At 35.0% G+C, this 15632-nt stretch overlaps 2 protein-coding genes across 8 annotated transcripts in view; one reads left to right on the top strand and one right to left on the bottom strand.

Moving 5' to 3' along the window:
• The window catches only part of FANCL (FA complementation group L), an 85436-nt gene extending 78124 nt beyond the window's left edge, over positions 1 to 7312 (top strand). For all 4 annotated transcript variants that reach the window (XM_040224887.1, XM_040224888.1, XM_040224889.1 and 1 more), the window contains 7 exons: positions 320 to 470; positions 3325 to 3408; positions 3856 to 3901; positions 3982 to 4063; positions 4906 to 5022; positions 6333 to 6404; positions 6763 to 7312. In XM_040224887.1, coding sequence (XP_040080821.1) covers positions 320 to 470; positions 3325 to 3408; positions 3856 to 3901; positions 3982 to 4063; positions 4906 to 5022; positions 6333 to 6404; positions 6763 to 6798 — 588 coding nt within the window. In that variant the 3' untranslated portion in view covers positions 6799 to 7312. The remainder of the gene's footprint in view (positions 1 to 319; positions 471 to 3324; positions 3409 to 3855; positions 3902 to 3981; positions 4064 to 4905; positions 5023 to 6332; positions 6405 to 6762) is intronic.
• VRK2 (VRK serine/threonine kinase 2) overlaps positions 6835 to 15632 on the bottom strand; it is a 106861-nt gene continuing 98063 nt past the window's right edge. For 3 of the 4 annotated variants that reach the window (XM_040224883.1, XM_040224884.1, XM_040224886.1), the window contains 2 exons: positions 13300 to 13461; positions 6835 to 7211 (listed from right to left, as the gene is read on the bottom strand). In XM_040224883.1, coding sequence (XP_040080817.1) covers positions 6867 to 7211; positions 13300 to 13461 — 507 coding nt within the window. In that variant the 3' untranslated portion in view covers positions 6835 to 6866. Of the gene's footprint in view, positions 7212 to 8510; positions 8549 to 13299; positions 13462 to 15632 lie in introns of all 4 variants that reach the window. The other variant, XM_040224885.1, reaches the window with a different exon arrangement.

Raw genomic sequence — 15632 nt, 5'->3', positions numbered from 1 at the left:
TATACATTAATAGTTTAAATATACTTTGTATTAATACTTTTCCATACATATAGTACAAAATTAATCATAATAAAAATAAATATGGTTTTAAAAAAGTTTACTTGGTAAGTGCACAGTTCAGTGACAGTCAAAGAAGAATTCTGTTAATACTAATAGTGGTGAAGAGATACGAAGCAGGGAGAGTTAACTATTGTTTACTAGAGCCTAGTTTTAGCTGAAATGAAACAGAGCTTAAAACTTGTAAACTGAGTTGTAAGTGGAAGATTATCTGCTATTGATAGTCATACAACTTATGCAGCTTTCACTTGTCTTTTCACAGAGCTCCTTAATAAGCATTTATAGTCAGTTTTTGGCAGCACTGGAATCACTGAAGACATTCTGGGATGTTATGGATGAAATTGATGAGAAGACTTGGGTACTTGAGCCAGAAAAACCTACACGGAGTGCTACAGCACGCAGAATTGTATTAGGTAGGGTAAAAGAGGATTAAGGAAGTTTTTCTTTTTTCTTTTTAAAAGATGTTTGAGTGTATTTTGTATTACTTTGGAAAAGGAATCTAAGATGACATTGGATTTTAGATGAGACTTTTTTGTATGAGGGATGAACTATGATTTATTAGTACATATTTAAATGTAAATATTTTAAGTAGAAAGGACAAGTACTGAGGTTTCATTATAAAAGGTGATGATCTAATCCATGGATATAGCATTCAGATAGTGTTTAATTAGCTTTTAATTAGCATGGAAATTGTGGAGTAGATTTTTTTTTAAACTTCCATTACTTGGGAAAAAGCTGTTAGAAATAATGAAGTCTTCATTTGTGAAACTAGACAAGATTAGTATGAACAAGTCTGGGAATACTTTCTAACAGGAATATAGAGGAGGATAAAAGAACCTGAAGTGGGCCATGCATGCCACTGAAGAGTAAAAAGAAAGCTTTACAAAATAATAATTGGATATATATTATATAAGTATTATACTGCTGCTGCTGCTGCTAAGTCACTTCAGTCGTGTCCGACTCTGTGCGACCCCATAGACGACAGGCTCTGCCGTCCCTGGGATTCTCCAGGCAAGAACACTGGAGTGGGTTGCCATTTCCTTCTTCAATGCATGAAAATGAAAAGTGAAAGTGAGGTTGCTCAGTCGTGTCCGACTCTTCACGACCCCATGGACTGTAGCCTACCAGGCCTTTTTAATTAATAAGATAAGGAATAACCATAAATATCATCCTGGCAATATTACCATATTCTATTTACGATGAAATTACTGTTTTATATATTATCATTATGAGCAAGCAATACATGAAATCAGTTTTAAAGTTCAACCTTTCAAGGTTTTAGAAGTTTTAAAACTATATTTGAGATCACAGTAAATAAACTATAGTTTTATGAAGGATATTTTGATGTGAATCATATCCAAATTACTGAGCAGTTTGCATAGTTTCTACCTAGGCATAACAGATTATCTAGCTGGGGGAAGGGGCACGTTACTACGAGAAGTGAGAGAAGTGCAGCAGTTCTACAAATAGTACTGTTACTTACTGAGTTTGAAAAAGTCTTAACAGTATTTAATTTAGAATAATTAACCAAGTTACAGTATATTTGTGAACAAGTATATATTAAAATGAAAATATTGTCTCCAAAGAAGTATAGTATTAATGGCCCCATTATATAATTATTTCTCCAGGTTATGGTTAAATACACTTTTTACTTTATTTCTCATGATTCAGCATAAACAACCTTGGTTTTATTCACTTTCTTTATATATTTATGTTTTAGCTCCTTTTTTTTTTTTTCTCTTCAGACGTTGGTTTGCCTTTCTAGGACCAAGTTTTCAGCAAATTAATCAAAAGATTCGATAGTATGACCATTGCTGTTAGATGAAAGTTTCTGCAGCCATTAGCAGATGATACTGCTAAAGGCTAATGTGAAATTTGTGTTCGTGGTAAAACATGCATTAAACAGTGAGATTATAAGTTACCTTTGTAATTTTGTTTTTCTTATTGAATTACTGTACTCATTTTTTATTTTACTTGATTATTTCTTTTTGCCAGATCTGTAATAATTGTATTTATATTGTTGCCAACCTTAGCCAAAGGATTATGCTATAGTGTATAAAATTTATCAAGACATTTTTACCATAAAAATGAAATCCAAATTGACCTTAAACAATTACACTATGCTGCTGCTGCTGCCAAGTCGCTTCAGTTGTGTCCGACTCTGTGCGACCCCATAGACGGCAGCCCACAAGGCTCCCCCGTCCCTGGGATTCTCCAGGCAAGAACAGTGGAGTGGGTTGCCATTTCCTTCTCCAACGCATGAAAGTGAAAAGTGAAAGGGAAGTCACTGAGTCTTGTCCAACTCTTAGCGACCCCATGGACTGCGGCCCACCAGGCTCCTCTGTTCATGGGACTTTCCAGGCAAGAGTGCTAGAGTGGGGTGCCGTTGCCTTCTCCAAAACAATTACACTATATGTACCTTCGATAAAAGCAATAAAATTTCTGAAATTTGTACTATAGTATACTTAAAATGTATCAAAGAATGTAGTATCAAGTAGAAATTGCTTACTTCTTAGATTTCATGAACTGTTAGTTGTTTTTGATATTAAATGAACAGTTTCCAAACATTTAATATGAATTGAACCCTTTGTTAGCCTACACAGGAAATCTTCACATGGAGAAACAATGTTTGTATAAAATTCAAATCTTAAACATTTATTTTTACCATTTATTGTATTTTTAGTCTTTTATGTTCTTCTTTTCAAGAAAGTTATAGAAGTCATTTAGAGTATTTTTCAGTTTGTAACTTGTAATTTTTTATATTAGAGATCTTTATCACTCCATAGAAAATTGTAATTCAAACTTTAATGGAATTCTGACCAGAATTCAGGTGGCTCAGTGGTAAAGAATCCACCTGCCAATGCAGGAGATGTGGGTTCAATCCCTGGGTTGGGAAGATCCCCTGGAGGAGGAAATGGCAACCACCCCATTGTTCTTGCCTGGGGAATCCCATGGACAGAGGAACCCGGCAAGGTCTTCCAGGGAGTGTCGCAAAAAGTCAGAACTGAGCGACTGGGTGCACACACACAGCTTATGAACTGGCACTGTTTTTTGAAACTTAGGATCCCAAATCTTTAGTCATGATCAAAGTTTTAAAATTACTTCACTTCTTTTAAATTATGAATTAGTAATGTGTTTACTTTTGTAAAAAAGCATATAAAACAATCTTTCCTTGGATATACAATGAACTAAGTACCCAAATTACTCCTTTATATTTTTTTTATGAACCATTCTACTTCTAAAAGTTTTAATATTCTTTTATTCTAGGGAATAATGTTTCAATAAATATAGAGGTAGACCCCAGGCATCCCACTATGCTTCCTGAGTGCTGTTTTCTTGGAGCTGACCATGGTATGAGATCTCAGGTTTAAATGTTTTTAACAGAACATAAAATCCTTGTCCACTACTGTAATTAAATATTCTAATGTATTAATATACTAATGGTAAATATCTTAAATGAAAATGTCTCATCGTGAACTCTATTTCTGTGTTTCTTATATATGTGATTTTGATTTTCTAATCAGATAGTTAGGAAACGAAATCCTGTAATTAACAAATACTATGTATATTTCAAATTTTGTAACTGCATGATGGTAGATGTTAATTAAACTTGTGATAATCATTTTGCAAAATACAGATACCAAATCATTATGCTGTATACCTAAATATATAATACAGCATTATCAGTTACATAACTCAATAAAGAGACAAATTCTGTGCCAAATATGACTTTAAAAATGAAAGCAGCAAGCCCTAAATTGACTTTTTTTTTTTTTATTTTTAAAAAAATATCTGAAGTGGTAAAACCCCTGGGAATTAGGCTGAGCAGAAACATACATTTGTGGTAGGTATCTTTGCAATACAATTTTTACTTTTTTCTATGATTAAACAAATTTAATAACAATTTTTTTTTCATACTTTCAGGGATCCAGAAAACAGTCTGTTACAAAATTTGAAAGATGTTTTAGAAATTGACTTTCCAGCTCGTGCTATCCTGGAAAAATCTGTAAGCTTTATCAGTGCTTTGATATTCCAAATGGTATTGCATAATGAAACTTAAATGTTCTTTTAGGCACCAGAGAAAAATGAGGCTGAGAGGGAAGGAACTGGAAGAATATTACAACAGACTTCTGAACTGCAAGCAATAGTTGCATCAAAGAACTTATTAACCTTTGATTGGTGTTATAAGTGTACTTTTTTCATGGTCTTCAAGCAGTGAAGAGATTAATGACATCTTTATTATTAAAAATAGGGGGAAAGTTCCAGCATAGCTAATGAGATGTTTGGATTTTCTATACTGTCTACTTATGGCTTACTGAAGTAAAGTTCTAATTAGTTTGAAAGAAGTCTTTGTGAAAGATGGCAGTATAGCTTTTTAAAACTGAATAGATACTACTACACTGCAAAAATAATAGAATTGATTTATGACAAACGTGGACTACTAAATTGGTGGGATGTTTTTGTCTTTTTCCTTTAGTTACAGACTTTTGAAGTTTAGTATAATCACAAGTGATGTCAATTCCTGTTTGCATTCTATCATGGCATTATATTCATGTACAAACTAGAAAAATTACTTAAGCCCAAACATCTAGTGAGCCAGAAGCAGAACCTGTTTTTTAGTATATCTGTGTATATTATTTACTGGATGAAAAAGGAAGCCTTCTCTTGCAAATAGCTTTTCTAAGGTGTTAAACAGTGATGTGATTGTATTTTCTGTAACATAGCAATATAATTACCTTTATAAAAATTTAACATTATCTAACACCATATTCATTCTTTACTTCACCTTGTGTATTCTTATTTCTTTTTTCCTCCCACCCATCCCCAAATACTTCTTTTCTTTTGAAGGATTTTTCTATGGATTGTGGGATTTGTTATGCCTATCAACTTGATGGTGCCATTCCTGATCAAGTGTGTGATAATTCACAGTGTGGCCAATCTTTCCATTATATATGCTTATATGAGGTAAGAATAAAAATATCAGCAAGACTTAACAGCATAGGAAATACACATGTGAAATCTGAAATAAAATCTGTTTAGTCAATAGTGATCACCTTTTTTGCCATTAGCTCCTTAACCATTCATTCCAAATGCCTTGTTTCATTTTTTCATGATTACTGATGAACTTAGAAATGTTCTAAAGTATCCAAGAAGGGGGGACATGTATCTAGACTATATTCATGGATTTTTCACTGATGTATAACAAATTGAAGATTCTGATGGAACATTGGAATCTTTGTGTAAATATCTCATGTAACCACAATGTGGACTCAACCAAGTAGGACTAATGGTGGCAATAAAGTGAAATGGAGCTAGTACTACAGAGTACCTGTTACTTTTCAGGCTATAGAATAAATGTAATAATCCTACTTTTGATATTAAGAGTGCATTTTGTGATCCGAATATCTCACAACACCTAGTCAATGACACTTTCCTTACTATTTATTATATGTTAAGTCTGCTTTCATTCCTGTCTGCAGTCACTTGCTGTCTAGCATTTATCTTAGGGCACAGCAGACATATAATTAACTATGTGTGCATCTGTCTACAAAAACAACCTGTCATTGTATAGTGCTTTCACTGTTCAAAGACTTCCTTAAAATCACCTCATGATTTTTGTGATTAGTTTAGTGGCTGGTGCTATCTGCAGTTTAACAGTAGAATTTAGGTAGGGATGTCAATTTACCTTATATAAAATCATAAAATATGAGGTCTAATTATAGAGATACTCTTAAGGGAACATATGCTTTCTTTTGTTAATAATGAAAATTCATTTAATTTTTAAAAATGGGTTGCCTCCTGCTTGTAATTAATGGGTTGAGAATTAACCCCACTACTGGTGATTAAGATCAGAATTAATACCTAAATTTTAAGAGCCAATGGTATCTTTTATAGCAGGAGTTCTTAATTTGTGATTCATGGATTTAGGTTAGGTCTGTGAACTCCATGAATTTGAACACACTATTTTTGGGTACAGCTGTGCTAGGGTAGAGAAGGTGCATTCATTTTATCAGATCCTTAAAGGGGCCTGTAATTTGATTATAAATCAGTGGTACAGACCTTAAAATCCATCCTGGTTTCCCCTTGTTTTTTAGCATTTTAGTAGTTTGGTATTGGCTCAGAAAATGTCTCTCTTTACTCTTGCAAAAGAAAATTAAGAAGGCAAATCTTCTGACATAAAAATATAATGTACTCAAAAAGAATGAAATGATATATGGAGTACCTGTAATCATGTTGACATTCCTCCTCTTTTCTTCTCTGTTCACAATTTTCAGTGGTTGAGAGGACTACTGACTAGTAGACAGAGTTTTAACATCATGTTTGGTGAATGTCCGTATTGTAGTAAGGTAAGCAATTTATTTGTCACATTTCTTAAAACTGTACCTAGCTTCCAGTAATGTGTTTTAGAAGATTGATTTATATAGTATAGAAGATTTATATATATACTACATATAGTATACAATTTGATAGTATATCAGTATATAAAACTTTTAGAAACATTTGTCAATTTATTTTAAAAAAAAACTTCTAAGATAAATTTGCCTCCATTAATATTTTAATTTACAGATCACTCTTTTGATCAAAAATAGGTTAACCCCTTTTCTAGTTTTCCTCGATGATCTGAATCTTAAGTATTTTATCTTATTTATTCTTACCTATTCATTACATCATTTCTAATATAAAGCATTCCTCTCTTTCTATAAGCCAATTACCTTGAAAATGTCTGGGAGAAAAGCCTGAAATAAGAATGCAGCATTCCTGTGAAGAGCTAGAAACTTAAATTATCAAAAGGATTTTATTTGATAACTTCAGAGAAAATATAAAGCAAGACATACTAATATCAAAAGAAAAATAATGGTGAAGGCATAATAACATATATCTACTTTTATCTCTTCGCTAAATGTAAACTGGGACACTGTAAACCAGAATCCTGTAGAATTGTCTAATTCTGTGACCTCCATACCATTTGTAGAACTGTTTGCGTACCAAGATGGAGAGCTTGACTTGTTGAACATATCTGGATTGGTAAAATCTTGATGGGGTTCATAAAATGAATTTGGGAATTGTATACGGCTGGATTCGTGTGGAGAACTTTTTACATCATTTTGAAATTCTTGAGACTCACAATATTTTTGTCTTCTTCTTGTGCTTTCCTATGAGAAAAGACATATTTATTATATGTTAGGTTTGAGTTATCCAAGTATTTTAGTGTACTCTTTAAGAATGCTAAATAAAATGTGTTACATAAGATCAAGTTTTTATGTGCTTTTTTATTTTTCCTGAGAAGTTATTTTTAGGTTCTGGATTTTAAGTATTTATAAAGCATCAAACAATCAATCTGGCTAATTTGATTGGACCTTTTAAACAAAGAAATAGGCTATTTCTTAAATAATTTATAGTCTAAAGATAAGATAGCATAAGAAAATAATGATTTTTTTGGGCAAGAAAAAAACCAGGCTTAATCTGATGGGGCTAAGAACAGTCATCATTAGAAGGCTTTTTTGGTCAGTAATAATTAAAGATGCTAGAAGCACTGGGGCACAATGGTACCTGTGGACTGTGCACCCACATAGTGTGGTATCAGCCAGTGGCCTGTCCACTGTAGCTTCCTGCCCAAGCACCAATATCTTCCCATAACAGACCTCAAGAAGACAGCTGGTAAAAATCTATTTGTTCAGAAATTGACCTGAGAAAAGATGCTCACTCTAACCTCCTATGCAAAAGGGAATCAGTCTATACAAGTTAGTTTTACCATGCCCAAAGAGATGTCTTGAAGGCTCTTCAGCTTTTCCATTAAGAAATTACTGAGATAGCTATAAACTGCTGCCTGAGAACTAAGAAAGTCACACGAATGAGTTTCCTAAAGTTTTGTCAGTTTAATTCACTAAAAAGGCAAAATGAGTTAATAGTTATTCCAGTAGGCCAATAAAGCATAGTTCTTTCACAAAGAAATATACCATCAAATAATATTTCTAAAGGAGAAGAGCCACAGGTAAGCTAACTTAAACTGTATTTACATACAACTTAACTTACATGTAGAAACGAATGATCTAGTTAGTCCCCATCTAGGTAAAAATAGAAGTCGACTATTGAAATTTCAAGACAGTCCTCTCCTGTGTGACCTATATACCTTGTCTCTCCTTAAGCAACAACAGATGATGTCAAATGGGAAAGCACTCATAGAAGGATTTAACCCTCAGCTGTCTTCCTGAGAGCTCTGATTGGGAAAGACAGTCTATGGTAGGATTGGATAAGTGGCTCACTGACTGCCTGTTTATGAGTAAAGTTTTATTGGTACACAGCCCTACTGACCACCACTGCTTTGCATTAAGCAAGGGATAGCAAATAAGCAGCATCTCACATCCTCCTTACTAGAAAACATTGCTTTTAGTAATTAACTGAGAACTACTAGACATAAATGGCAAAAGGCAAAAAAACTGGAAGAAACTCACATGTTCTTCAACACTACATCCCTACCTCAGAATACCACCTAGCAATAAAAAAAGAATGAGCTATCAATAGATGCAAAATTTGGATGGATCTCACAGACATTATGGGGAAAGAAATAAAGCCAATCTGAAGTTACATAGTGTATAATTTGGTTTATACTGACATACTCAAAATGACAACATTACAGTGATGCAAAACAGACCAATGCTTTCCAGGGTTTGGGACTGGGGGGACCATGTCACTATAAAGCAACATGAATTCAGTTATCATTACCAGGATACTGAAGATGTTAAAAGTACAAAAGAATATTATGAACCACACAGAGCTGACAGATTTGACAAGTTAAATGAAATGGACAAATTCCTTGACAGATCAGTTACCAAAACTGACATAAGAAGAAAAAGAAAATCTAATAATCATGTGACAGAGAGTAAATTCATAATTTAAAATTTTACAACAAAACTATAGACTTAGATAGTTTTCTTGCTAAACTCTCATTCATGAAAGACAAATCTTATTGAAACATTTTCTGAAAATAGATACTTCCCTCTAATGTAACTTGCACAGTGACTGGAAAACAAAATCACACAAGGATACTGAAACAAAAAATTACAGACCACTATCTCTCATCAACGGAAATATAAAAATCTATAATGGAAAAACAGCAAATTGAATTCAGTATGACAACACATCATAACTAAGTGGAGTTTATTATACTAGTAAAGATGAAAAATTATATGATCTGAACACATCCCAAAAAACAATACCCATTCCTGACTAAAACTTATTCTTCAGTAAACTATAAATACAATGAAATTTCCTGAGCCTGATAATAAAAGGCATTTAGGAAAAATCTACAGCTAACATCATACTTAATAGTGAAAGAATGAATGCTTTCCCCCTAAAATGAGGAATATAAAACGGATGCCAACTCATTACTACACTGAATAGTCAGTATAGTATTAGAGATCCCAGCAGGTGTAATAAGACATGAAAGAAATGAAAGACATGTACATTAGGAAGAAAACTTTCAGAAAACATGATTGATTATGTAAAAAATCCTAAGGATACAAAAGAACTACTAGAACTAATGAAGTGAATTGCAGGAAGATCTCAAGACACAAGGGCATTAAAATTTCATTTCTATATACCAGCAACAAATAACTGGAATATGAAGTTTTTGAAAAATGACATTTATAATAGGATTAAAAACCAAAATACTGAGACATCATTTGAATGGAAGCAGTGTAGGCTATCTACACTAAAAATACTGTTTAAAGAAACAAACCGAGAGAAGTGTCAAGTTCTTGCATTGGAGAATTGAATGTTGTTGGGATTTCAGTTCCCTTTAGACTGATCTTTAGATTCAGTGTAGTCCCAATTAAAATCCCACTGTGCTGTTTAGTGGAATTTGACAAGATGATTCTTAAATTTTTAATGGAGGGGACCAGGATCTAAAATGGCCATGGCACCTTTGAAGAAAAGAAAGGGGCTGAAGGACTACCTGATTTCAGAACTAAGGATAAACAAATAAACTGACCAAAAAGAGAGTCTAGAAATAGAACCATGTTTATATAGTCAGCTGACTTCTGAAAAGGGCTCCAAAGAAATTAAATTAGAAAAATCTTTTTAAGTATGTTACTCTGGGACTTCCCTGGTGGGCCCACTGGCTAAGATCCTGTGCTTCCAAAGCAGGAGGCCTGGGTTTGCTCCCTGGTCAGGAAATGATCCCACATGCCACAGCTAAGACCCAGTGCAGCCAAATAAATAAATAATAAAGAAACGGTGTGGGGATAACTGGCTTACAACATTGAAAAAATGAACGTCAACCTCTATGTCACTCACACTATACCCAATTGATCTGAGATGGCTCATAGACCCAAATATGAAAGCTAAAACTATAGATCTTCTAAAAGATATCAAAATAACTTTGTGATCTTCAAGCAGGCAAATTGATAGACTGAATTTCAAATAAAAACGAACAGTTTCTGTTCATAAAAGCCTAAATAGGCAGGATGCACACAAGGAGAACATTTCTGCAATACAGATATTGAACAGGGGACGTGGAATATGTAGAGAATTCCTACATCTTAAAAACAATTATCCAAATAAAAGATAAAAACACTTGAAAGGGCACTTCACAAAAGAACATATATGAGTGGATAACACAGGAAAAAGTGCTCATGATGATTAGTTATCAGGTAAATGATAACTGGAATCACTATGAGATACTAATACACACAATGCTATAATGGCTAGAAAGACTTACAAACACCAATAGTGCGGAGGGAGGATGTGGAATGGCTGGAATTTGTATACATTATTGGTGGGAGTATAAAATGGCAAGTATCTGTTAGCTTTTTATAATGTTGAACATACATCTCTCCTGTTACCCAGCAATTCCACTTCTCAGGACAAACAGAACATATCCATAGAAGGACCTGTGTCATAACTGCAGACAGTGGCTGTGGCCATGAAATTAAGATGCTTGCTCCTTGGAAGGAAAACTATGATAAACTCAGACAGCATATTAAAAAGCAGAGACATCACTTTGCTGACATAGTTAAGTTATGGTTTGCTCAGTAGTCATGTATGGATGTGAGAGTTGGACCATAAAGAAGGCTGAGTGCCAAAGAACTGATGCTTTTGAACTGTGGTGCTGGAGAAGACTGTTGAGAATCCCTTAGACAGCATGGAGATCAAAGCAGTCAGTCCTAAAAGAAATCAATCCTGAATGTTCATTGGAAGGACTGATGCTGAAGCTGAAACTCCAGTACTTTGGCCACCTGATGCGAAGAACTGACTCATTGGAAAAGTCCCTGATACTGGGAAAGATCAGGAAGAGGGCAGGAGGAGAAGGGGGCCACAGAGGATGAGATGGTTAGATAGCATCACCGACTCAATTACATGAATTTGATCAAACTCCGGGAGATAGTGAAGGACAGAGGAGCCTCGGGTACTGCAGTCCATGGAGTCAGAGTCTGACACTACTTAGCAATTGAACAACAACAAGAAGGGTCAGGGGAAGCTCAGGTGCCCACTAATAGAAGAATGGATATACAAATTATGATGTAATATTACTCGACACGAAAAAGAACAAATTACTGGTAGGTGCAATAATATGGAGAAATTTCAAGAAACCATGCTGAGTGAAAGAAGCTAGAAAAGAGGGCATACCATACGACCACATGTATGTGAGGGGCTTCCCTGGGTGCTCAGGGGGCAAAGAGTCTGCCTGCAACGCAGGAGACCCAGATTTAAACAAAACTAGATTTAGTGACGACAATCAGAACATAAGTTGTCCCTGAGGGAAGGGGACTGACTGAGAAAAGGAACAAAGAACTTTCAGGAGTGATAAAATCTATACACACCTGTCGCATTACCACCCCAATGAAAACAAATCCATTTCTTTTCTTGGAATGTGGGCATCAGTATTTTTATATCCCTCTCTACTACATACTCAAGTGATACCAGTGCCCATTAAGGGTTGAAAAAGAGCATTCAAGAATCTCTTAAATTTTGTCACTGAGTAATATTTGTCTTTAATTTTCTAAATGGGAACTATAAAACTATAAAATTTTATAAATGGGAACTTCTGTTCATTTGAAGTAGATTATCAATTTAAAAAGAAAACAGAAAACAAATGATGCTACCATTGTTTTAATAACAATAAATACAAAAGACTCCTATTAGTACTAAAAAAGCATCTCTCTCTCTCTCTCGATAAACTTGTATGCTTGCTGGTTACATGAGAAATGCCTACCTAGTATGCTTCTAATTTTTTCCTTGTCTGCCAAGAAGTTCAGAGGCAAATTCAGTGCTCACTTTAGCAATTAACATCCCAGTTGGCTGATTAACCAATTTGTTTTTCTTTCTTTGGGTGGGGGAGAAATAGAAGGATGGGGCATTGAATTATTTTGTTTCATATTATAAACTACTCAAGTCATTTGGGGAAAATGATGTTATTTAAATAATAAAATGTTGGGTGTTCTGGGAAAAAATGTTTTGACTGCAGATATAAATACGTTGTATGCCTCTTGTCAAAAAAGGTTAAATTAGGAAAGATTTGCTGTTGCTTGAATGAGTCATCTGCTAGAGGTGAGTCACTAGCCAAAGAAATGATTGGATGATATAAAAAATATGCCATTTAAAAATACAACTGGACTTCTCTGGTGGTCTAGTGGTTAAGAATCTGCCTGCCAATGCAGGGGTTCAATCTCTGCTCCAGTAAGATTCCACATGCTGTGAGGAAACTGAGCCCGTGTGCCCTAGAGCCTGTGAACCACAATGAGAGAAGCCACCACAATGAGAAGCCCACAGCTCAGCAGGACTAGAGAGCAGTCCCTACTCACTGCACTAGAAAAAGCTTGCACACAGCAAGGACGACCCAGTGCAGCCAAAATAATAAAGAAAGAATAGTAAGTACAAGCATGGTGACAAGGACACTCTCACACCTGTTGATTAGCTGGACACTGGAGGAGTCTACGTAAAAGTGTGGAATACGGTGAGTCCCTCGGGTCACAGACAGCATAACAAATTCAAGTACATTTCATTACATTCTCAGGCTGAAGAAAGAATCAGATCTGCAGGCAAAGGTGCTCACTGTCATTCTGTTTCTGTGATAACTGGTGTTGGCTGCTTTGGATTTATCTGCCGGATAGGATATTTTCTGTACTTTATTTTTTAGCGCAACTGTGCAACCTTGGTCCTCAGGAGAAAATAAAAGTCTTTATTCCCAAAGGGCATATTCTAATGTAACCTTAAGGAAGACAACAAGAAAGCACCTCTTACCCGCACTGTTTCACTGTTAAACAATCCAGTCAGCTTCTTCTCCTCTTGCACTTTTCTCCTTGGTGTACGGGACTCAGCACTTCTCTCACTGTGGCCTTTTTTTTCTATTAATGTATCCTGCACCTGATAGACTTGTTTTGCTGCAGCCTTTCGTGAATCAACCTGTTGACACACAGGAAGTAATGACATACACAGTGAAAACTTTTGACATTTGTAAAAGAAAACTGCATTCACGCCCAGATTCTTGAAAACTCTATACTTGCCAATCTTTGAAAAAAGGAAGAAATAAAGAGTAAACCAACAAATGGAAGTTACAGAAAAATAGAATAGTTGGCAAGATCCAGGCCTATTCTCATCAATAGGACAAGACCAATTAAAATTAGTGTCACTGTTGTGCACTCTTTAGAAATTATCTCTACAGATAACTTGCTTATTGAAAACGGCATTTTTTACAGAAAACTGTCACATTTTAAAACTGCACATGAATTCATTATTAACCTTTGCTGGGAGTGGATCCAGCACATCTTTTCAGTTTAAATTCTTATTAATTAGAATCTTAGTTTCCTATCGCTGAAGTGAGCCTAATTAATGTGAACATATAAAAGGAGCTTATGATATTGCTTACTTTTTTACACAGGTAATTTAACCTTTGAACAGATGAATAACAGTCCATGTCATCTAATTCTGTGTACCAGTATCAGAGGTTAAATTCTATAACAAGCTTGCTGTCTCTAAGGTTTCTTTTTCACACCATGCTGTTATCTGGGGGGATGACTGACTCTCAATAACCTTGAAGGAGACACGAAATAGAAGGGCAGCTCCCACAATATAGTTGGAAGATTGAAAGCCACAGTGAAGATCCTTATGTGAAGTATTTGTTCAGCAGCTTCATGTTTACAGCAACTGAAAGTGCCATCACCTTTGTTTCATGGGTTAAATAGGGGGCAGAAGATAGGAACAGTACAAGGGGAAATAATGGAGTGGCCAGTGCCAAACTAGAGAATGAATTACCTTGGCTGGGCAAGCAGAGCCTTAATTTGTAGTCTCTCAATTTTTAGCTTCTATTGCCAAATGTGTTCACTCTTTCCCTTTAAAATATGCTGGTGTTTTGTGGCTAGGTTTAAGCTGTCACAACACCATTCTTTATTCAACCCTCCTCTCGGATCCCAGGTTCTCAAAGGGTAGCAAAGCCACTGCTTCTCAGTAACCTGAAAATTGGAATTGCTGTCTGATCACTCAGGGGTTCTTTATTTCTATCACTCAACTCTCTCCAACTCCTAGGAAAATTCATGTGTAACCACCTTCTGAGCCAGTTTTCCATTGAAGTCGTCTTGGTAATAAATGCCTGTCATACCACAAGTGGGAAACAGGGTTTCCCAAGGCTGCTCTACACAGTTCTATCCTAATAAACCGGTGACTTGCCAATCATCATGAAATGTGTTCTGTGACATAAAGGATTAGTTGAGATATTAATTGATGATTTTGGTGCCTCTTGTATGCTAGGCACTTTAGATATGACAGTTTTGGGCCCAGAAGCCTCTGATGCACAAACAAAATTTGTTCTAAAATATTCAGTCCTCTGTGAGGCCTCCTGGAAGAGACAGTGCCTTCCTGGATCTGCTATCAGTTGGCTGGATGTTCAAGCTGTGTTGCCGTGAGCACTTCTAGCTGATAAAACGATATCCAGTTTATGGAAAATTTCTATTCCTAGGGAAACTTAAAATCTTAAGAGCAAAGTGGGATCATGAAGTTTAATCCTTACTTGTGAACAGAGTAAAACTTTTTCTCAAAGATATAAAACTAATTATAGAAAACACTTTGGATATCTCATATAATCAAATAGAAGGACACTATCCAAATGTGTGTCACTTTCCAGAAAGTGGCTATTCAAATAAGCTAATTTTTATTTAATTTTCCATTGACACTTCACATTGTTTTACAAAATAAGGAATACTTTTATACTTCTAAAATTCAATAAGCAAAAATATGCTTATAATTAAGAATTTATATGCTACTTTTTCTCACACAGAAAATAAATATGAAGATAAGTTTAACAGAATTATTTTGGGACAAAAAGCTCAAGAAAGAAATCTATAGATTTTTAAGGTCAATACAAAGATTACTACTACCCTGAATAATTTATACACCCCTGCATTTGCTATGCAAAACCTCAGATTTAGGGTGAAAGAAGGAACAAACTTTTTCCTGCCTGAAACGTAGGAAAGCTTGAATATTTTAAACTATGACCTATAGCTATTCCCTGCCTCCATAAGCATTCTTACTGAATATGGTTTCCTTCAGTGAATTCTGGACATGACATCCCAATGGATGGC

Source organism: Oryx dammah, unplaced genomic scaffold (genome assembly GCF_014754425.2).
Source record: "Oryx dammah isolate SB20612 unplaced genomic scaffold, SCBI_Odam_1.1 HiC_scaffold_25, whole genome shotgun sequence".
Lineage (NCBI taxonomy): Eukaryota > Metazoa > Chordata > Mammalia > Artiodactyla > Bovidae > Oryx > Oryx dammah.
The sequence above is the reverse complement of the archived record's forward strand: the minus strand, read 5'-3'. Positions and strand labels throughout refer to the sequence as shown.